At 44.6% G+C, this 22391-nt stretch overlaps 1 protein-coding gene across 1 annotated transcript in view; it reads right to left on the reverse strand.

Annotated features, from left to right (window-relative positions):
• Positions 1-3127: 3127 nt before the first annotated feature.
• The window catches only part of Pdzrn3 (PDZ domain containing ring finger 3), a 221516-nt gene continuing 202252 nt past the window's right edge, over positions 3128-22391 (reverse strand). The window contains exons 4-10 of the mRNA XM_070018973.1: positions 19798-20045; positions 16823-16910; positions 10511-10609; positions 9327-9389; positions 7265-7366; positions 6487-6603; positions 3128-5641 (exon numbers count right to left, since the gene is read on the reverse strand). Coding sequence (XP_069875074.1) covers positions 4070-5641; positions 6487-6603; positions 7265-7366; positions 9327-9389; positions 10511-10609; positions 16823-16910; positions 19798-20045 — 2289 coding nt within the window. The 3' untranslated portion in view covers positions 3128-4069. The remainder of the gene's footprint in view (positions 5642-6486; positions 6604-7264; positions 7367-9326; positions 9390-10510; positions 10610-16822; positions 16911-19797; positions 20046-22391) is intronic.

Consider the following 22391-nt stretch of genomic DNA (forward strand, 5'->3'; position numbering starts at 1 on the left):
TTGTCGTGGGCCTCACATATTGGGATATATATCTATACATATGCATATATAGACTATCCGTTATTTGCATATAACACATGGCATGCATACACATTTATATATACATGATACATACAGGTGTGTTTATATGTATATATGTGTTACACACATATGTAATATATGTTGGTACTGAGGCTTGAACTCAGAGCTTTGTGCTATTACTTGGCTTTTCCCTTACTGTTGGTGTTCTTCTACCTGAGCCGTACCTTCAGTCGCACCTTTTTGCTGGAAGAGTCTCTTGGACTTGTCTACCTTTGGGCTGGCTTCACACTGGGATCCTCAGATCTTAGTTTTCAGGATCCTAGGCCCGAGCCACCAATGTCCAGCTGGACTAACCATTTTTAACCAGATTGGCTAGTTGCTACTCTATTGGACAATGTAGCTTTAGTAAAATTTTATTTCTTTCCTTCTAGACATGAACTAGAGACAGCCAGCCAGTGGAGTGGCTGCCATGGAGATTCAGAGCATTGAACTTGTGTATTTTTTTGGGGGAAGGGGGTCCGGTCGTGGGGCCTGAACTCTGGGCCTGGGCGCTGTCCCTCAGCTCTTCAGCTCAAGGCTAGCGCTCTACCACTTGAGCCACAGTATCACTTCCAGCTTTTTTCTTTTTGCTTACATGGTGCTGAGGAATCGAACCCAGGGCCTCATGCATGCAAGGCAAGTGCTCTACCACTGAGCCACCTTCCCAGCCCCTGAATTTGTATTTTGTGAACATATTTAGCTGTGAGCAAAACCACTAACAATGTTTTGGAAGAGTGTAGGGTGTAATGATTAGTAGATTGTGTGTGAGTGTGTGTGTGTACATGTGTGTGAGTGTGTGTCAATATTAAGACTTGAACTCAGGGCTAGGACACTCTCCCTTAGTGTTTTTGCTCTAGAACTCTACCACTTGAGCTGCACCTCCACTTCTGGCTTTTTGTTGGTTGATTGGAAACAAGAGTCTCACAGACATTTCTGTCTGGGCTGGCTTCAAACCACAACCCTCACATCTCAACTTCCTGAGTAGTGACGAGTACAGGTGTGAGCCACTGGCACCTATCTTTGATCCATTGGATTTTAATGGATTTTAAGTGTTATTGTGTGGATTCTTTGATATTGAAAAGTGAGCAAATGGCTCTGTACGATGCAGTCTGAAACAACCTGAAAAACAAACCTGTGGAGGTCTAAGCCTGGGGTTCTCACATGAGTAGGAATCTTATGAGTGGGCTTTGGAGGCTCTGTGGAGCCTCCTAAATGGTATGTACTTCGTGTGTGATTGGTACATTACATTATTTTCTGCCAAGAACCTATGAGTCGCAGCACTCTCCTCACCAGGCTCAGCAGATAAAGTATTGGCAGCGGGGATTGTGAACAAATTTATTGGTGTGGTAGATGCCATGGAATGTTAGTGACAGTGGAAGATGTGTCCCATTGTTATCCAGAAAACTACCTGGGCTCCACCACTTGCTTGACAAGGCTTGCACCCTGAGATGCTTGGGAACACGGGCTCATGGAAGAAATGGCAGATTCATGTTTCCTGGCTTATGCCAGTCAGTCTGGGGAATCCGTTGTGTGTGTGTGTGTGTGTGTGTGTGTGTGTGTGTGTGTGTGTGTGTGTGTGTGTGTGTGTGTGTGTGTGTGTGTGTGTGTGTGTGTGTGTGTGTGTGTGTGTGTGTGTGTGTGTGTGTGTGTGTGTGTGTGTTGCTAACTGTGCTCCTGAATGCAACTTCTCCCCTGTATGGGCTGATTAAGAGATGTGCAGCCAAGTGTTATGTTCTGAAGTCTCAGTTTGGTTAGTAATGAATGCATTGCGTTTTCCTGCCTCCTCTAGTCTGCTCACTAAGTGACAACTCTTAGGACTCTTGCAACTTTCCTTTGACAGTACTGGGATTTGAACTCGGGCTAGGAAGGCATTCTATCGCATGGGCCACACTCCTGCCATTTCTGCTTTGCCAACAGCACCACACTTTTTCCCCAGGTGAACCTGAATTGTGATCCTCCCCACATAGCTGGGATGACAGGAAAGTACTACCATGACCAGTTTTTATTGGTTGAGATGATAGAGGTGGTGGTATCCTTCTGGATTTTTGTTTTCATTTTTTGGCCTGGGGTGGCCATGGATGGAGATCTGTGTAACACTGACTAGGAAGACAGGGTTATGAGGTAAGAGAACTGGTGATAGAAAGTTTCTCTTGGGAACTGAGGATCCGATTGTGTCAATAGTTGAACTTGGAGACTCTAAGCTTCACCTTGGAGAGCTGGTTAGAATTATGGAGCAGATGTAATTATCTCAGCAATGCCTGGTTCTGGCAGAGGCAGTGAACAGATATGTTAGTAGTATGGAATAAGTATCTTAGTGTTGTATTTTCATTAAGTTATTTTATGACAAGTGTAACTAGTAATTAGTCTTAAGATTCTGGTCCCAAAGGAGGGATCTGTATTTAAATGGGGTCTAGGGGCGGAATTAGATGTCTGAGATATTGAAAGGAAAAAAAAAAAAACCACTGAACGGTACACCATGCCATTTCAATCAAAATTTCAATTAAATCAGTGAGTAAACCAGATGTCTGGCATCATGGCAAATGAAAATGGTACCTTTCCTAATCTCATCTTTATTGTCACTTTTCAGAAGGTATTATAGCTGAAATTTGTATAAACACTATCACTAGGGAATAATTTGTAGAACATTTTTAGGGTTCTGGCAGTTGTTGCGGTCTGAAAGAGAAGTTTTGAAGCCACCTATTTTGGTGACTTAGTCTGTGCACACGTTGTATGTCAAATGGGAAGTGGAGCCCAGCTATTCAGTGGTTAGTCACTACTGAAAAGCATTAACGATGGCAGTAAGCAAAGAAATTTCATGGTAAACATGACCTCGATTGATAAAGTTGTTTGCAACCATTCTTATTGATGGGCTCTTGGACAAGTTTTAAGCCTTTCCCTGAGATAGGTTGTCAGAATGCAGGATGCCATGGCAAATTCCTTATTAGATTTTGGTAACATGCAAGTCCTTCTACTAGTTAATACAACTAAGGGGGAAAATCAACACTGCAAAAAAGGCTTTTTATTTTTTAAGAACAACTACAAAAATGAAGCATCACATACAAACATGTCAAATAGAAAATAATAATTTATTTTGACTTCATTTTGACTTAATGTTTGTAACTAATGGTTTCATGAAAATTGCTTGGATAAGTCTGTTATCTTTGAATCTACAAAGCAAAGGTTTACTACCATGAACACTTAAAATTCCACAAACAGTCTCCACCAGACAACTTTCCTGTACATGCAAATTCTCCCAACAGGTTGCAATATTTGCAAACATGCTTTGAACTTCCATAAAAGCTGCATGAAATTTTGCTTTCTGTCAAAACTGCGACACTCTCTTGAGAACCAGAACCAGGAAAAAAAAATTAAAAGGTACATTTCAACTCTAAAACACTGCTGGTCTGATTATGTGCGTTAAATTGTTAAATACAGGGTTTGGTGGTTTTGAGTTGAAACCTCGACCCACTTAATATATTAATGGCCACAAGTATGATAGACAATCGACAAAGTAACATTATAAAATAGGGTTCCATTAAAAATACATACTGGAAGTTGTTTTTGTGTTTTAGGCAGGAACAAAAAAGCTTGTGTAACTTTTTTTTCAATAAGAATATAGTTTAAACAAATTATTCTGTGAAAGTATGCTTAATAAAATCTTTTTTTTTTTTTTGGAAATTTAAACACTTTATGCAAAAGGTAACAAGTAAAAAAGTACAATTGCTATTTGAAAAAAGCTGTTAATATTGCCTTCTAAGACAGTAAGGGTGTATTGTTATTCATTGTTATTATTATTTATTATTTTAACTTCTACTTCAGACAGCGCTGTGACACCCGAAGCTGTAGGGGGTGGCCAGGTTGACCTATCCACACGATGACTGCGGTTATCTTATATACAAAACAAACAAACAAACAAACAAACCCCAAATCTTGCCGCATTGAACGAGGCAGGAATCTCATCTACCCCAACGGGAGCTGGTCTCTTATGTACACCCTGCAGACATGAGAGTCATACAGTCGTCACGGACAGGAAAGAATTGTACACCCGGGTGCCGTCCGGGGACTTGGTGCCGTGCGTGAGGAGTTCCTGGATGGTCATCCAGTTGTCGAAGATCTTCTTATTCCTCTTCTTCATCATTTTCTTGTGGCTCAGTTCGAGGATACTGACCTCCTTCCGGTCATCCGGCCCTTGCTGCTGCTGCTGCTGCTGCTCCTTCAGACAATCCAGCCGGCTCTGCATCATGAACTCGCGCCTCCGCCGCTGCTCCTTGGCCTTCACCAGGTGCTGCTTGCGCTCCTCCTTGCTCCAGTAGCGCCCCATCTTCATCTCGCTCACCGCGTCGTCGTCGGTGGTCATGCCGCTGCGCTCCTCGCGGATGCGCAGCGCGCGCTCGCGCAGCAGCCGGTCGCGCACGGGCCTCTTGGTGATGTAGCGCGTGCCGTCGCTGCGGACCTTCACCTTCCACTCCATCCGGGGCTCGGTGGACGAGTGGGAGGAGTTCAGGTCCTTGCACATGCTCACCAGGCTCATCTGGCTCTGCGCGTACTCCACGGCCGACTTCTGCTGGATGAGCTGCATGTAGCTCTGGTAGTGCTGCGCGTGCGCGGGGATGTGCGCGTGTTTGTACGGGGAGTGGGGGTACGGGGACAGGTAGGCGCCGCCGCCCAGCTTCGGGGGGCTGGCGCTGGGGCTCCGGCCGTCCCCGCCCCCGGTGCGGTGATCCTTGCTCTCCGGAGACAGGCCGGGGTCCAGCTCTTTGGCGGCCGGGTTGTTGTAACTCGGGGCGACGGTCTCGGGGTCTTCGGTGATGGCGAGCAGATTTTTGGGGGGCGGCCCGTAGGCCTCCGTGGGGGCGCCCTGGGCCGCTCTCCGGAGAGAGTTGTCCGGGGAGGTCTCCAGGGTGAGCGGCGTGCTGCGGCAACTCTCCCCGGTGTTGTAGGCGCTCGAACTATCCTTGTCCGACTTCTCGGGCAGCTCGGTGATGTCGGAGAGCTCGTGGCGGCGCAGGTCGATGCTGGTGTTGTAGTTGCGGAAGGCGCTGTGGTGCAGCATCCAGGGCTCGCGCGCGCACGGCTCCTTCAGCTGCTGCATCTTGTGCGCGCGCACGATGCTCAGGCACTCCAGCTCGATGCTGCGCAGCTCCTCGTTGAGGAGCTCCAGCTCCTTGTCCACGCTGTCGGGGTCGCTCTTGCCCGCCTCCAGGGGGCTGCCGGGGTAGTACAGGCCGTAGGGGCTGGCGCTCTTCACCTGGCACTTGAGCTCCAGCAGCTCGCGGAAGCGCTCGCACTCGTCCACCGGGATGCCCAGGTAATCCACGTCGGTGCAGTCGGCCGAGATGAAGGACTCGTTGCTGAAAGGCAGGTCGCCGCTGCCCAGGGTGTCCTGGCTACAGGTGAGCTTCCTCTGGCCCGCCAGCGGGTTGGAGGAGGAGGCCGTGGCGTCGTCGCCGTTGTTCTCCTGCTCGGAGCTCTCGTCGTTGCGCGTGCTCTCATCCGTCCGCCCCACGCCGCTGTCCTTCTCGTGCTGGTTGGACATGATGGTGGCGGTGTCGGTGGTCCCTCCGTCTTCCTCGTGCTTCTTCTACGGACAGAACCGACAAGAATGAGTGAGGGATCTGGTTTTCCCTAGGCTGACTGCCCCTGAAGGACATGTTGCCCAGTGGGCAGGCTCTACATATCGAAAGCTAGTATCACATTATGTAGGGCTAGGTCTCCAGGCAAATGGAGAATTGGCCAGTCCTTATGAGAATACCTCACCAGGTATGAGATTATCTGAGTGGATTCTCATCCCTAACGTGGGGATGAAAGGCAGTTCTGCATGGACTGTTGCATGGTTGCAGGATGCATAGAATTCACAGGGGACTCAGTAAGTGGGTCATTGGACTGGCTATGGATATGCCATTCCCTCTCCAATAACAGGAGCAGTAGGGTTTTGGGCACATCAGGTTAATCAGGGAAATTGCTTTATTTGGTAAAACATGACATTAATTTTCTCTGGCTCTCCAAAAACACAGGTATAAATAAATACACTCTATCTATCTATCTATCTATCTATCTATCTATCTATCTATCTATCTATCTATCTATCTATCTATCTATCTATCTATCAATCATATTATATATCATATATATATACTAAATATATGATATATATTTACATATATTATATATATGTTTTCCTAACAAATATCAGGTCAGTGATGCTGGGTACTATCGCTCAGCCTTAAAAGCTTGCTCAGAGAAGTGTACTCTTGCTTACATGCAAGAGTATCAGCTATCTTGCTCAAATGGAAAAAGCACTTAAGCAGTTTTCCTGCCATCTTCCAGGCGGGTGGGTTGCTGATGGTCGTTAGCAACATGAAGGGAGATGGAGGAAGCAGATTTTTCTGCAGCTGCACAGGGTATGGGGCTCCCCTGGGGTGTTACCTGCTGGAACACGCTGGATGTGAACTGCATTGCCTGGTGGTGCTGTTCCTCAAGCATGTCCATGTGCAGCTCATCCAGAAAGTCATTCCTGTCGTCATCCATCCATCCCTCGTCCAGCTGGGGGCGGGGGGGGGGGGAGGGCGAAGAAAGAAGCCAGTGCACATCTTAGCAGAGTTCCCTTTGAATTTCATGTTCTCCCTTCCTTTCCTCTCTCCTTCCCTCCCTTCTCTCAAGACAGGGTATCACCTTGGGGAAAAATACTTCTGGGTCTCCCTCTAAAAGTCAGAAAGCAAGCTTTCCATTGCTTTGCTGTAGGTCAGAAACTGACCTATCCTGACCTAGATGTTGCCAATGTTTAGTTGTGGTTTGTTTTCCAGTGACAATTTTTAATCTATGTCAACTATTTTAGATCTCCTAACAAAAAAAAGTAGGTTTACCAACTAGCTAGGAAACGTTCTTTGCCTTTAGGAGAGCATGGCAGTCCGTAAACCACAAGCTTGCCAGATGTGTTTTCTTTCTCAAAAGGTTCAGTGTGAGAGCACAGGGCCTTGAGTTCAAGCCCCAGTGAAGGCACAAAAAGAAAAAAAAGTTTCAAGAACACAGCTATGTCCATTTATTTGTGCTTGGCTTCTAACTCACAGCAAGTTCAGCTACCCTTCCCAGGAAGTAAGCACCTGCAAGTTCAGACTAAATACTAAATGCACTGTTCTGCAAGGCTGGGGACTTACTTTGACTTTAGAAATACAAACGCAGTTCTACCTGCAGGAAGCCAGCTCACCTGGAGTTCAGGCCTTGCAATCAGCAATGAAAAGTTCTTATTTTCTTCACTGGTCAGAAGAGCCACAGCTTCTTCACGGTTCTGTACCTCTATTCCATTAATCTAAAAAAAGATGTGGGGGTGGGGAGACAACCTGGTTAGATTGTACAAAAAACTGTATCTTATTTCAGGTCTGCATTGGGTACCTCTCACAGCTGGAATACACAAGTTCCAGGTAGCTTGAAAACAGTGCTGATCTGGGGAAGGAAAAGCCTTGCTGATACAGCTTCTCCACTCTATGTGACTCTCCACAGGTATAGGGTATGGGGTGACCATGATGTGGCAAATCCTAGAAAGCGACACAACTGCTGTTGTGCAGAGGGCTCTGACAGGACATTCAGGCAGGAGTATAAGTGGAGCACATGGAAGCATCATTACAGGTGTTTCTGAGTAATGTAGGGGTGGGGGGAGAGGCAGCAATGGGTCTGATGAGAGAAATGAGGTAAATGGAGAGCACCGAAGCGGATGCAGTTATGCATGGTGTTTCACAGTTACAGTTTGACACATTAGCCTGGACAACCTTCTAGAGGGATTTCTGCTTGTACGCCCTAGAGATCTGGAGCTCAGCAGGTCTCAGGTGAACACTGAGGCGAACGCCGAGCCTGTTATCTGGTGTTGCTATCTCATGCCAGGGAACCCAGACACAGCGAAAGGTGAGATTCTCCTGGCTGATGTGACTGGTCCTGATTCCTGGGGGACACAGGGCTGCCCTGCCACAGGGAGGCATGCCACATGGCAGACCGCATCTGCAACTCAGATGGGTCTCTCTCTCTCTCAATTATAAAGACTAGCAACCTCTTTCCCCCCAAAATAAAAAAAAGATGGTATTCTGTGGATTCTGACCCTTGGGGAAAGAAGATCTCCTTCCCAGAGAAGGAGTCTCTGTAGCTGAGGTTGTGGTTCAAGGCTGGGGAAACGTAGAAGGAAATCCAAACTGGGCCAGGATACACAATGGGAAAAACACAGTAGATTCTAAGTGAGAGAGGTAGAGAGCTGTGCCCCATCTTCACCTAATGAAACCAAGGATCTCGATTTCAGCCGGGTGTGGTGGCTTACATTGTAAATAGGAGGGCTGTGGTCCAGGCCAGCCTGGGTATAAATCCAAGACTCTCTCTCTCTCTCTCTCTTTCTCCTCCCCCCTCCATCTTTCTCTCCCTCCCTCTCCTTTTCTCCCTCTCTCTCCTGCTCCCCGTCCCGTCCCTCCCTTCCTCCCTCTTCCTTCTCCCTCCCTCCTCCTCTCTCCCACTCTTCCCCTTCACCCCCTCTCTCCACACACACACACACACACACACACACACACACGCTATCTTAGAGGCAAGAACAAGATGCTTGAATTCTGAGTCCTTAAATGTAAGACTTTGTGATCATTTTGGAAAATTAGCCAGGGATGTTCCCATGTTAATAACAATGGCTATCTTGAAGTTCTTGGTCTAAAGTTAATCTTTTAGACACCAAAAAAATGAGAATTAAAGAGTCATAAGCCATAAAATGGTGGGCCTGATTTCTGTGATGTCAGACTCTGGGTCCTATAGAATGAATCAATGTGAAGCACACTGGCTGGTGTTTGGTAAGGCCCTGTTTAGGTGGGGCCGTGGTCTTCAGATGTCCCTCCACATCTTACTCCTTAGTTTACCTGTGTGTGTGTGTGTGTGTGTGTGTGCACACGCGCGTGTGCACTCACAGGCCTGTATTGGAGCTCAAACTCCCTTAGCTCTTTCACTCAAAGCTGATCGTCTTCCACGTGAGCCACAGCTCCACTTTACCTTTTTGGTTATTAGAGTTTCAAGGACTTTCTTGCCTGGGTTGGCTTTGGCCATGATCCTCAGATCTCAGTCTCCTGAGTAGCTAGGATTATAGGTGTGAGCTTCTAGCACCCGCTCACCTCACTCTCTGACTTAGCTTGGCTTTCCTGTCTGACTTTATGCCCCTTTGTCCTTTAACTTTTACTTCCTGGCTATCCTCTATTAGAGCCGCTTGGTTCTTTGGTTCTGGGTATACAAAGAGGCCCCCAGGTTAAACCTACCTGGATAATGCGGTCTCCTTCTCGAATGCGCCCATCCTTGGCTGCGATGCTGTTAGGGTCAATCTGAAACAGACAGCAGACCTCTCTCAGCATGACCCCAGATGTGCATGAAAATAAGCAAGTGCATTTTCCAAAGCCATCCTTAACACAGAATGATGCCCAACCCTGGCTTTTACATGGATGTAAAGGAGACCTAGTATTGGGTAGAGTTAGAGGAACAAGGATCAATCTGACTCCAAGGCCTGCCTGTGGTTAGCTTCCTGCTTGCCAGCCCTGTTCTGCACAGAATTCTGCACAGCTCTGCAAACCTGGGGGTTTACAGATGACTCCTGTTGCACACTTAGTAATTAAAAGCCAATCAGGGATGCAGAGCAGGTTAAAAGGTGGCCTCTATCATGGTGACTAGCAACACTACCTTGATTATTTTGTACCAACTGCTTACATTAAATTTGGGGAATAATTTCAAGAATAGAATTGCTACAAATGGGAATGTGTATGGGAGAGATGTGTTAAAAGACCATGATACAAAATGCCAAGCTTCATCCAGAGACAGCTGTTATTTTCTGATGAAACTGCATCTCTGTCCTTGCAAGGAAGGGCATTCATGGTTAAGAATCGATAGTGAAGTCAGTTGCTTGGTACTGTTTTCTTTTGTTTATTTTCTACGAAGATCAAAACAGCTTTCATGTAGGTATTTCATCAGTACCTATAAAAAACTGTTAAACTATATATATATAGTTTATGCATATATATAGAGAGAGAGAGTGAGAGTTTGCATATAGTTTATATACATGCCACCAAAATTAGAGAGAGGGTGAGAGGGAGAGAGAGACTAAAATGTCTTTGTGACTCTATGAACCATTCTGCTCAAGGATCATGAGTTAGGAAACACAAATTTGCTGTTCCCTCGGGGCTGAACACCAGAACCATGTAAATGGCACCATTTTATGGTTGATTTGAACCTTCTCCAGGGTAATTCTGTCGTATGTGCTGACATTAGGACATCACCCTCCTGTTCAGCTTCAGTTCCCTAGTGTGTGATGAAGGAGACAGGTGATCTGTCTGTGTCTCTCCAAAGACTTCTGGAGGAGCTAGAGTTAGGGTTGGTGAGCACACCAAACAAAAGACAAAATCCCACCCTTTGGGGCTTCAGCTTATAATGTTAAAAAATTCATTTTTTGTACCTCACTTATATAAATGCCAATGTCATCTTCATCATCTGTCCGGTAGCATACGGTGAGACCCAGCTTGTCCTGGCTGTTCATTCTGTAGAGGTCTACTTCCTAGACAAAGCAAGCATTGCTGGTGAGATGCAGGCAGGCACTGGGAGCTGGCAAGATGTCAAATGCTTTGAAAATATTTTGTTTATAAATGATGAACTGGCTTTCTTTGCATTCGATTGTGTAGAGCCAGTTAACTTACTGAACAAAAAAGTGATTATGGACACGGGATCAATGCCCAGGGCATTTCTGACCTTTCAGTCAATATAAAGTCATTTTGAAAATAGTTATTTTATTGATCTTCCCAAAGAAAAATTACCCATATTTTACTCAGCGTCAAGACCTCAGGGGTAGGGCTTTTAAAAAGCATTTCTTCAATGTCTGCCACAAACAATGATATTTCCATACTCCAAACCACCTCTCCATTTCAGTACAAATGTTTCCAGTGTATTCAGCTAGATTATTTCACGTTGTGTTCCCTTAATATTCTGTCACAGAACTTGCAAACAGATTTACACAAAATTGATCCAAGAAAGGAGAGTAGAGTGATAGTGTGCAATTAATGTTTTCCACCACAGCGCTGATATTTACAGTGGAGGAAGGAGGTTCAGCTGCTATTACTACAAATTAAATAAGAGGAAAGCAAAGTGATGACAGGAAATGATACTGTAGTGCCAATTAGTTTGCATTCCAGGGTGAAGTCAGAACCTTGACAACTGTAGGAGCTCTGGGAGGACATGCTGCGTTCCCCGAAAGGAACTCAGTTTCCCTTAGGAAAACATGTAGACCTGTGTACAAATCCCCGTTCTACCTATGTCAAGAAGTTCAGTCAGAGGCTTATTTTACCTGAGCTCTGTTCCATCACTAGCTCCTGTTGGACAGGGTATGATGGCCTCTTAGCCTGGCTCCTGATCCACAGAAAGCCCACAGTAAGTTGCAGTGTAATAACTATGTGTAATAACTGTCTGCTTGCCTGTGGTTATGGGTACAGGGGGCACATTATCAGTGCCTCAATAGGACACCTTTAATTTATTTTCCGATCACTGATACATTAATTCAGTGACTGCCTAATTATAGCTCTAGTAATATATAGTAAATTCACATTTACTAAAACTACAAATTTTTGGTAATTTAGTTGCCTTGGCTGGAAACTAATGTTTTTAGAACCCATTGTAAACATGGGTAAATGGATAATATATAATGATAATGGCAAATGCCAAGTCCTTTGAAATACCAATTGTCCTGCTACAAATAGAGTGGTCATGTGGTGAGAACTGTGGACTATTTCTACCTGCATCACTGATAATTAAGTGAAGGACCACTTGTGCACCCTTACACACTTAGTTTGCTGCCTCTTCCCCCATGTTCAGTTAGCAAACTAGTACAGGTAGGTTATCCCTAATCCAAAGCGATCTTTATGACACATACACATTTTCATGTACACACCTGAGCCTCATCCCGGCTAGATACCTCATTACGTATGTGCAAATGTTCCAAAATCTGAAATCCAAAGCCCTCTGGTCCCAAGCACTTTAGATACAGATATTCAAAGCTGAAGTCGATTCTCTGCAAATGCTTAATAACTGCTTCCTGCTTCGGCAGGAGGCCAAGGCGGCTCCATTTCTAGGGCTTCTCCCAGTGAGAATAGTCTTAGAAAACACGAACCCTCACAATAGCACAACGCAGCAGAGTTCAACAGCACCTTTAGCCTTCAACTCAAATCACTAATCCTCTCAGGAACAGAACTGTCCCTGTCACATTCTCAGTTTGTAACAGGGCCAAATTCCTTCCTTCACATAGATAAGTGGCCAGCCAGCCTCCGCTCCCAGGAGACACAGGCGTTTGTAAGGGGAGGGAGGAGGAGGTGCTGACTCTTAATCCACTCCACAGGCCAACTGGTTGGAAGCAAAACCTGAGGACCTGATCTTTAAAACAGACCTAAGAATGGCAGCGGCGTACACTCTGGGACGATGGTACCATCTTGGAGGTGGTCTATGTTTTTATATTTATGCATTTCTTTCAGTTCTGCTATTTTTGAGTTTTCTCTGTTTTCTTTCCCTGATTATATTTAACTGCAGTCAGAATATCCAAAGCATAACCTATGAAACTTGAGGGCAGGGATGGGTTGGGAGAGATGAAGGAAATGACGAGAAGAGTATCAGTCAGAATGTGTTGTACTTATAAACTGATTTATTGGATGGTAACCCTTTTGCACAACTACTTCAAGATAATAAAAAAGACAATTTATAAATTATATATTTAGGAAATAATTATAAATCATAAATTATACAATTTATATTATATAATTATATTTAAATTACATATTTTAGATAATATAATTTATACTTGTAAATATATCAGTTTGATTTATCACATAAAATTATAAAATATAACATAAATTAGAACATAATTATAAAATATAACTTTATAAAATTATAAAAAAATTATATTTGTATAAGCGTATACAAATACAATTTTATACAATTACTTAAGTATAATACAAATATATAAATAAAATTATATTTTTTGTTATTTTCAAGTACTTGTACAAAGGAGTTGCCATTCACCAAATCAGTTTATAAGTACAATGCATCTTGATTGATATCGCCCCTTTCATCATTTTTCCCCATTGGTCTATGTTTTTAAAGGATGAGTCTATCAGACAAACCGATGCTGGCAAATCATGAGTGATAACCAAGCAAAGGATATTATTCTAGAGTTTAGGAATGTACTTAACACTGATGCTGGATACACTGGTGGTGGACTATACCATCTTAGAAGCTGAATAAAAGCCAGAGAATCATCATTTAGGACACAGCCTAACCCCCGCTGTTCAGTTTTTCTGAGTGGTCCCATACCCCAGAAAAGAGGCTGTGCTCGTGGTTTATGGTTAGACCTAGAAGAGGCTCTTGAGAGACCCAGAAGCTCTTGAGAAACAACAGTGGAAGAGCTGCTGTTGTCTTTGGATCTTTACAAGTCTTTGGTTTACCATAGCTGGGAGATAAGCCATGGCTAGTGGGAGGATGGCTTGTACAATAAATGCAATGTCTAGCTTCAAATGCTGTGTATAGTAGGTGCTCACTAAAACTGAACACATGAACTTGAGATTGCGTGGCAGATGAAGGATCAAATGAAATAAGCTTAGCTGTGTGAATTATGAGCAAGGTAGCAAGTCACTTCACAATTATAAAATCAGACACAGTATTTGGGGACTCAATGGAAGGTGAAATTCTTCACTTATTGAGCGGTTTGGAAAATCCCAATATTGCTTTCTGCCTCTGAGCCAGCCTTACACCAATAAGCTCTTGACTGAAAGGATCGAGGTTATCATTACAGATCTGTCTATGATGATGGAGATAAGATTTCACCGAAGACCATTAATCAAACTACTATGAATAATGTATTAGCATTATCTGGATAAAAGCTACCCGCATGGCTGGTGTCCTGTTGCTGCTTTCTGGTCTAGATGGACTATTTGATAAACACCAGCAGCTAGGCCTACTTTGTAGACGGAATGGACATGCTATTCCAATTAGGAATATAAAGAGGACCGTTCTATCTTGTGACTAAAGTTCTCTGTTACGGCATCAGCCACTTTAATCAGAAGGGATTGCAAACATAACATGAATGGTTTATTCACCTCCAAGAGGCCTGGCCACTGATGCATTGCTCTTCACCTAACTGGTCCAGGACTGCTTTGCATACTTCTTTAACTTACCTCACCAGTATCTATATGCCTGCATGGTGCTATGTGATGTGTAGTGATGTCTTTAAAAAGACTGCATTTTTTTTCCTTAAGGACCTTACACTTAAGGTAGGGTAACGAAGACATTCTTTCCTTCAGTAATTCTTTAGGTGGCTAACTATTTGGTGCCTTCTCTATGCCTGGCATTACTTGGGCAGGAGGCAGACCAGGGTTGGTCTCTCATGGCTCTTGTATGCTGGTGGGGGAGACAGATGGTAAGGCGATAATGGTGATTAATAGAAGAGTCCTTAGAAGGCTGACTCAGTGGAGGCGGGGCAGATCTGGCCAGGCTCCCTAATACAGTTCTTTAGCTCTGTGTCTCCTAAGCCACAGTGAGAGATTTCTAAATTGGCTGGAGCCCCCTGCCTCACTTCCAGGACAATCCCAATTTCCATTTAGTCTAGGAATTCAGGCGGGGAGGTCACTTTAGCCCCTGTTAAAATGGTAGCTTCCTTCTTCATTCCATTCTCAGGACGACATCATCAAGGCAATATGGGTAGGCTGCAGCTTTGGAGCCCCAGCTAAGATGCTACTGTTGAGTCACCAGGGAAATTAAAAGAACAGAAGAGTGGAAAAGCCTTCTTCCGACATCCATTGCCTTTCATAATTGCCTATAAGAAGACCTAGAGCAGGTGTTCAGTACCTGAAAATTTATGGGTAATTATTTGGCTGCTTAACCCTTGGGGTATACTTGGGAATAATCCCTTGAACTCTAAGCAATTTCACAATAACAGGGATTTGACACTTACCTAAATATGATCATTTTGTGTACTGTAAGAGAGAGAACATCTGTTTTTCTCTGTGCATTGGCTTTAGTAACATCCCAGTGTGCTCATATATATTTTCCTCGCATAGAATGCTGGTGGAACGGGTTGTTCCTTCAGAGGTGCTGACTTTGTATTTATTCAGTGGGGTGAAGAGCAGCGTTTGGAGAATGGTGCTTTACTTGAAAATAAACCTGACCCTTCTGCAATCATATCCCGCAGCTGGAACAAGGCAGGCCAGAGACAGACAAATGGTGACAGTTCAAGAATGGCTGTGAGCTGGCTAGTGCGTGCCAGTCTCCCTGACAGCCAAGGAAAAGAGCCTTTTCATCCAGTGTGGAACCAGGGCACCCCTCAAAGGGGCTACAGATGGCCATATTCTGGTTTTCTAAGGAATTAAAAGCTAATGTCCAGTAGTGCCAATGGGTGGGAGAGCTCCTTAAAGCAAGCAGGGTGGTCATTGTCTTATGCTGTCTTTCCTTGACAAACTTTGTAGCAGATGCTCTGTAAAAGCTAATGGGTAGACCTAAAGCATGGCTCTGAAGTTCACAGTGTCAAAAGTCTCCTGTAAAACACTCCAGGACTTCTCTAGACACTTGGTTTCTTTATCTCTGCTTTTATTTATGCAAAGTCTAATGGTCAGTGTCATTTTTCTCCAAGGGGCTCAGCCAATTCTGTGACTCAGCAGGGACAGTGTGGTGGGCACTGGTGTCTATGCTAGGTGAATGATGGATGGGATACTGTGACTCAGGAAGGAGCACAAAAAGACACCAGGCTTGGGTGTCTTCATCTGAGATGCTGGTGTCTCAATCAGGGCTTTGGTGACTGTACGGTGTATCAGGGCCCCAGGACCTTGTTAAATGACACGCTCTGGCTGTGGAAGTCTTGGAATCAACATTCTGTGGTTCTCCCATCTCCCAGGTACGGCCAGCCTGCCTGTCTTGGCAACATACTCTAAACAACAAGGTCCTGGGGTACTGTTTCCTGCCCAACTCAAGAGATGTTCAGAAGTGCCTGCTTGAGAATTCCTCCCGTCAGATAGAAAGAATCACATTAGCCTAGTCATATTAGCTAATATTACTCACATTAGCTAATTTTTCCAGAAAAACGCATAGAGAGCAAGAAGGGGTACTACTGGTATCCAGTGCATTTAATTCTATGAACTGTCTATTTAGGGCAGTGGGTGCTGACAATCTACTTGCTACCTTAGTTGATTTGATTTGACTAAAGAGAAACAAAAAGCAACAACAGACTGGTGATACATGGTTGTCCCCCCCAAAAAATCACAAGGCAGAAAGGCTCCTATTTGGCAGATACCATAGAGGTTCAATGAACAGTAAATCTCTTGAAACTTATAGACAGAGCACATTTGCAGGGAGAGACTCACTCTGGGAACAAGCCCTTTCTGTTGGGAGTATATGATAATCACTCACATCGTTCACTTATTGAGTATTAGTCTTTGAGGAAGATGCGGTTATGAACATAAATGCCCAGAAAGAGGAGGCTTGCAATAGATACAGGATGTGCAGATGTCCCGGGGTCCAGTGCTGAGAACTGGCCCTATCTTTAAACAGCCTGGTTGTTTTGCTTTGTTTTGAACTGCAGGAGGGAAGAAAAATCCAGCTGTACCCTTTCAAGTGCACAACTGAAGTGGGATCTGCTTTTCATCATTCCACCTGCATCATAAACTTGACTGTGCTTGTAGAGAACATGACATTCTATGTGTCCAATAGACTTCTCAAAAGGAGACAAAGGTGTGCTACTTACCTCCAGCTCCAGCTCCTCTCTGTCCATCTCCTGATGCATGTCTCCCATGTAATCATTTGGATCATAGTATTCATGGGCTGAGGAGTGCCTAAGGAATGATAAATACTCCTTAGAGAGCTGCTTCCAGGATAAGGTACTTTTTAAAAATCACCCTCATCACATCTCGTCAGGTGGAGCCTTCCACAGTAACTCCTTTTCACTTTACATAAGGGTTTCTGAATCTTTGAATTAATAGTCCATTTTCTATGTGTGTCGTAGCATCACTTACAAGTAGTGAAACGAGCCCTGAACCACAGCCTTTTCCTGACTGGCATTCATGATTTCCCCTTCCATATCTTGTCCTTCCCAGCAAGCTGATAGTTAGCTCCATGTCCATTCCCCTGGGATGCGGCTGTCCATGGGGGTCGGGGCCTCTATCCTAATGTTTCTACCCCTTAGACTTTATTTGCTCAGGGAGAGTTAAGATGCAAGGCACAAGGCGAGGATGGATGACTTAGTTCTTTCCAGAATCCATCTGCTAGCCCACTATCATGCGATTCAAGGTGACTCATTTCTAACTCCTCTCTGGGCAGGAGACAGGAGACAGGCCTATACTTCCTGCTGCCTGCTTCTTCATTTGATTTTTATCTCTTAGGAGAAGGAGGCTCGACTTCAGGCAATGCTCAGAGATTCATGCTGACCTGGGCCATCAGTCTCAAGGGCGGTGATGGAAACTGCTATACTATCAGCTAGAACAGTGAATTTTTGAGTTGTCTGGACTGTAAGAAATGTGTTACTAGCATTACATAGTGCCTGTAAGGTAGGCACAGCCAGGCAGACATAAATGCATATGGGTATATGTGTGTGTGTGTGTGTGCGTGTGTGTACACATATACACTCATGCTGCTAGGAGGCCAGGAGCCATCTTCTAGAAGCATCCATAGTGGAACAGAGCCTTGCAAAGGCAAAGGGAATGAAAATCTGCCAGCTGGCAGCTCTGAAGGAGCTTTGAGTCCACAGAACAGAGGCGAGTGGTACATTGCTGCCTTGGATTGCTGTTGGCTGGGGACCCAGCCTGCCCCAGTTCTCAAAGGTCAGGCAGCCATTAAGGGGCTCTGGTCATCCCTCCCAGGCACTTAAGACAACAGAGCAGATTTGAGTGGTCATTTAAGCAAGGGCTGGCTTTCAATTTTCCAGACCCATTGGGCAAATATACTGCCTGCACTTAAGGGGCTTTTAGACCTGAGGATACTGTTCAAAGGGCTGGGCCTGCAAACAGCCACTCAATGCTCCCCACTCCGGCCGGACGCTCGCTCTGGGTGCTGCCTGACCTCACAGCCAGACCGGGCAAGGCCTGACCTCTGGTCTCTTCTGACATTTCCCAAGTCATCCCTGGGGGATGTCATGTCAGGTTAACAAGATGTAAGAGGAAATTAGGGGTTTGGCATCCCAAAGGTCTGTCACTGTGAGAGTTCAACCTCTGAGGGTAGCCTGAGAAGCCTCATCAATAATGTGAGACTGTGGCAGTCTGTCTTCTCCCATAACTGGTTTGAACAGCCATACTTAGGGAATGGGCCAGCTGTTTCCCAGGACTGCTTACCACTACAGTGTCATCGCTCAGAACTGGGACTTGAGGTCTGACAGCCCTGCTTCTCCACCAGCCACCGCCACCTTAGCGAGCAGCTGGTGCTGAGAGTGCAGTGCCCCGTTCCTGCGGGAGGAACAGCCGTGAGAGATAAGGGAGGCGACAGCCTTTAGCCCATTTGCACACTGCATGCATCGGATGGCGGTCCCTGTCCCCTCCCCTGGTACAGTGTCAGTGACAACAAAGCTTGCTTTGGTCAAGCTTGGGGAATTAGTGCTGAGAGCTGCTGACAGCTCACCACTAAACCCATGCGATGAAAGGCAAACCTTTGGCTGGAATCTGACAGAACCAAAGGAAATGTGGGCTCACTGTGGCTACTGGGTTACTAATAGAAACTTAAGAGGCACTGCTCAAGGATTCCCTGCAAAAGGGAAAGTGCCCTTTGAAGCAATGCATCTAGTCAATTATCCCGAAGAGCTGGGATGAAATGGATATCTTGTGCCAGCCAGGGAATGTGTGCCTTTGGATGCCCAGTTACAGGAGAGAGCTACATTTAATAGGACATCTTTAAGCCAACCATCTAGCTCAGAAAGTTTCTTACTCTTCACTTTTTCCTGAATATTTTATGTCCATCACAAAATTAATGATCACCACTACCATATGCTACGCTAAGGACTTCCCACACATTTCTTCATTTAATACTTCAGCCGTCCTATGAGATCAATATGATTTTTATCTCCATTTGCGTACAACATAGGAAAACGAACCCCCAATTCCCCAACTTCCACAGCCAGGAATTAGTTTGAGCATCAGGTTTGTCTGACTACAAGGCTCTGAACTGTTCTATGTTTCTCACATAAAGCAGGAAGGCAGAGTCACGCAGAAATGTGTTTGAATCACACAGCTGCTATTTAATTGGCCCAGGCAATTCTGACAGGGACGTGCGCGGGCTCAGGGCCTGGCTGCAGGTTGGAAATGAGACCCACGGAAGCGGAGGGCATAGCCACTGGGGCTCTTGCCACTCACGGCTTACTTGGTTGTTTATTTCTGAGCCCAGGCATCATTCCCTCCAGTGAGAGCTACAAAAATCTGCAAATTACCATTTGCGGTGATTAAATTTTATTTCAAAACAACTTTTACAACATTTGTAAGTAATTTTGTTCTGAGCATATAATTTGAATAACTCTGCTGCAGGGTTATAATAAAGTCATTAATATGTCAGAGTAGTTTTGAGCAGGGCTCAATTTATTGCATCTATAAACAATAAAGTTAAACACAGGCGACTTGGGGAGGAAAAGTGTAAGATGTATTCATTTTCTTCTCTGCACGGAACAGACAAAGTCAAGTTTGCCCTAATTTTTAACATTTAATTTATTTTACCAGGTTCCTGAATTACAACTAGGTTACTTACTCCTCTGGCAGCAAGTAGGGGTCCAGCACAGGTGGGCTGGGTGAAGACATCTTGGTCAGTGCCATGATGTGTTCAAAGGTGATGTCAGTTTGAGTGCCTGTATCCACCAGCTGCGACTCTGCAGGTGGCGTGAACATTTTGGTCCGAGGTGTCCTCCTCAGTACCTGGACCACAATGGGCTCTTTGGCTGTCTTGAAAGCTTCCACAGCCTGGTCATGAGTTGCTCTGGATAAATCTTTGCCGTTTACCTGTGGAGACATAGAAATGGTGGGACACGGTTAGAATAAAGCCAACGGTGGAAAGACTGGTGTGGAGGAAGAGTTTCTGGGTAAGAGTAGCTGGAGGAAAGAAACAACACAGAGAGCTAGAAATCTTGCATTCTCTGTGCTCTGGCTTTCTGAAGGTGTGGTGGGAAGGAGGCCAGATTGGAGACCTACAGATCTGGTATTAAATGGTAAGTCTCACAGTGGGAATATCTTGGCATCTTACCAGGAAGTCTTTAATGCAATTTCACCATTTGCTCATTCTACCCGTAAAAAGAAAAGAGCTGCCCGAGGCTCTTTTGTAGCAGGCAGTGATAGCTTAACTAGAAATTAATTACATTGTCCTATTTCCATAGTGTGTATTTTTTCTCCCAGTTTGTGTTAGGTGATACTTGTCTTCCTTTTATGACTATAGTACAAAGTCTCTTTTTAAAAATTGGCTTGTTTTTCCTTAAAAAAAAAATCTACTGAAACCAGCATAGATTGTAGGCAGAGATGTGAAATATAGAGAAGAAACTCCAAAGAGCAATGGCTGGGAAAACAATAGCTTATTTACTGTTTTAGTTCCTGTAGTCAATAGTGCTTGGCTTCTGTTGTAGCTCCAGTGGCTCTACTTACTGAACGACTGTCATTATATGACTCAGGTGAAGACATTTCTCTGTAGTTCTCTTTTTATTGTTTTGGCAAGTGGGAAGGACCAAAGGTATGCTTACCTCCCTTCTCTCTAGCCTCTAAGTAGCCCATGTTAAGACATAGCTAGGTGCTTCCTGGTGGTTGAGAATGGCGGAGGTCATTGGAACCATTGCGAATAACTCAACATAGCTCTAGCTTTAGAACAGAAAATGCCAGATAAAACACACTAGAACTTTATTTCTAGAAATGAAATCATTTAAACAACCCAGAGGTCCAACTATTTAATGCACCCTCCCATGTAGCTTGGGATTGGAGTCATGAAACATAATGCCCAGCTATGAGTTGAGAAAGGGTTCACAAACCATTCAACCAGTGCTCACCTGAAACTACAATCCTCTCAATCTCAGCCACCCACTCAAGGAAGCTAGGATTGCAAGAGTGGGCCACCGGTGCCTGCTATGATGTCTTTTTATTTATTTATTTTTGTGCCGATACTGGGGTTTGAATTCAGATCTTGGGTGCTTTCTCTTAGCCTTTTTACTCAATACTGGTGTTCTAACACTTGAGCCATAGCTCTGTTTTCTTGCCTGGGCTGGCTATGAATCAAGATCCTCAGTTCTAGCCTCCTGACTATCTAGGATTATAGGTGTGAGCTACCAGCATCCAACTGATCGCTTTATGCTTAAAGCTCAAGAAAGAGTGGCAGAAGACATTAACTTGGACAGTTGGTCAGGGGTGGAACCCTAGCTTTGGGAATTTATCCTCTTCAAGTCTATTTCCTCATCTGCAAAAAACAGTATAGTTATAGTATGTTGTATCTTGGGGTTATTGCACAGTTTCAATAAGATAATCTAATGCTAGTTCCTATCATGCCAATCATAACTAAGATATCAGCACTTTAAGAGAGAGCCTATACCAGAGTAGTTACATTTCCTTAGGAGACAAACAATCTAGGAATCAAAGCAGCAAACTCCAGGCTGGTAAGGTGGGCTTGAGAAACTGATGTACCCAAAGACTTCACTTTCCTGCCCGTGTTGCGTTCCCAGACTCCCAATGTATGCATGAATATTTTTCAGTCTCTAACATGGGATTTTCAGGGGTGGAGAGTGGGGCTTATAACAGATCAGTTATACAGGTCTTGACCCGTGCCACACAAGCTTCTTGACAAGGCATTTTAGGGATCATTACATCCTCTTAAAAGACGATCTGACAAGGCGGGAGTTTACTGTCCTAGATGATCCATTCTTGCAGCCAAATTTGTTTTGAATTACCTTGCGCACATCACACTTATTACACTGTCATCTCAGAATCACATCACTGAGAGACTTAGCGAGGTGATGACTGTGGTGTACGCTGGCAGCCAAGCGAGAATGACAACCTTTATGCATGGGATTAGCATTACATCTACATTACCCCAAACGACGCCGATGATGACTGCGATTATAGGCGGGATGCACATCCAATGACGTTTGGCCCCGGTCAAATTAAATATCATTAACTCGCCCAATTGAGCAGATTGCCTTTAAAACAGTTTATGCAGCTCTAAAACCAAGTAAATGGAATGTTTTGGAAGAAGAAGTGCTGATTGCAAAGTTTATCTTTATTATAAATTAAATGCCTAAGTTATTCACCTACGGCTGTGGCTGGTCTCCTGGGACTGAGGTGCAATTATGGTGAAAAATCCAATCAGTGAGACTC

The sequence above is a fragment of the Dipodomys merriami genome, unplaced genomic scaffold, assembly GCF_024711535.1.
Source record: "Dipodomys merriami isolate MVZ:Mamm:240054 unplaced genomic scaffold, mDipMer1.0.p SCAF_13, whole genome shotgun sequence".
Taxonomy (NCBI): Eukaryota; Metazoa; Chordata; class Mammalia; order Rodentia; family Heteromyidae; genus Dipodomys; species Dipodomys merriami.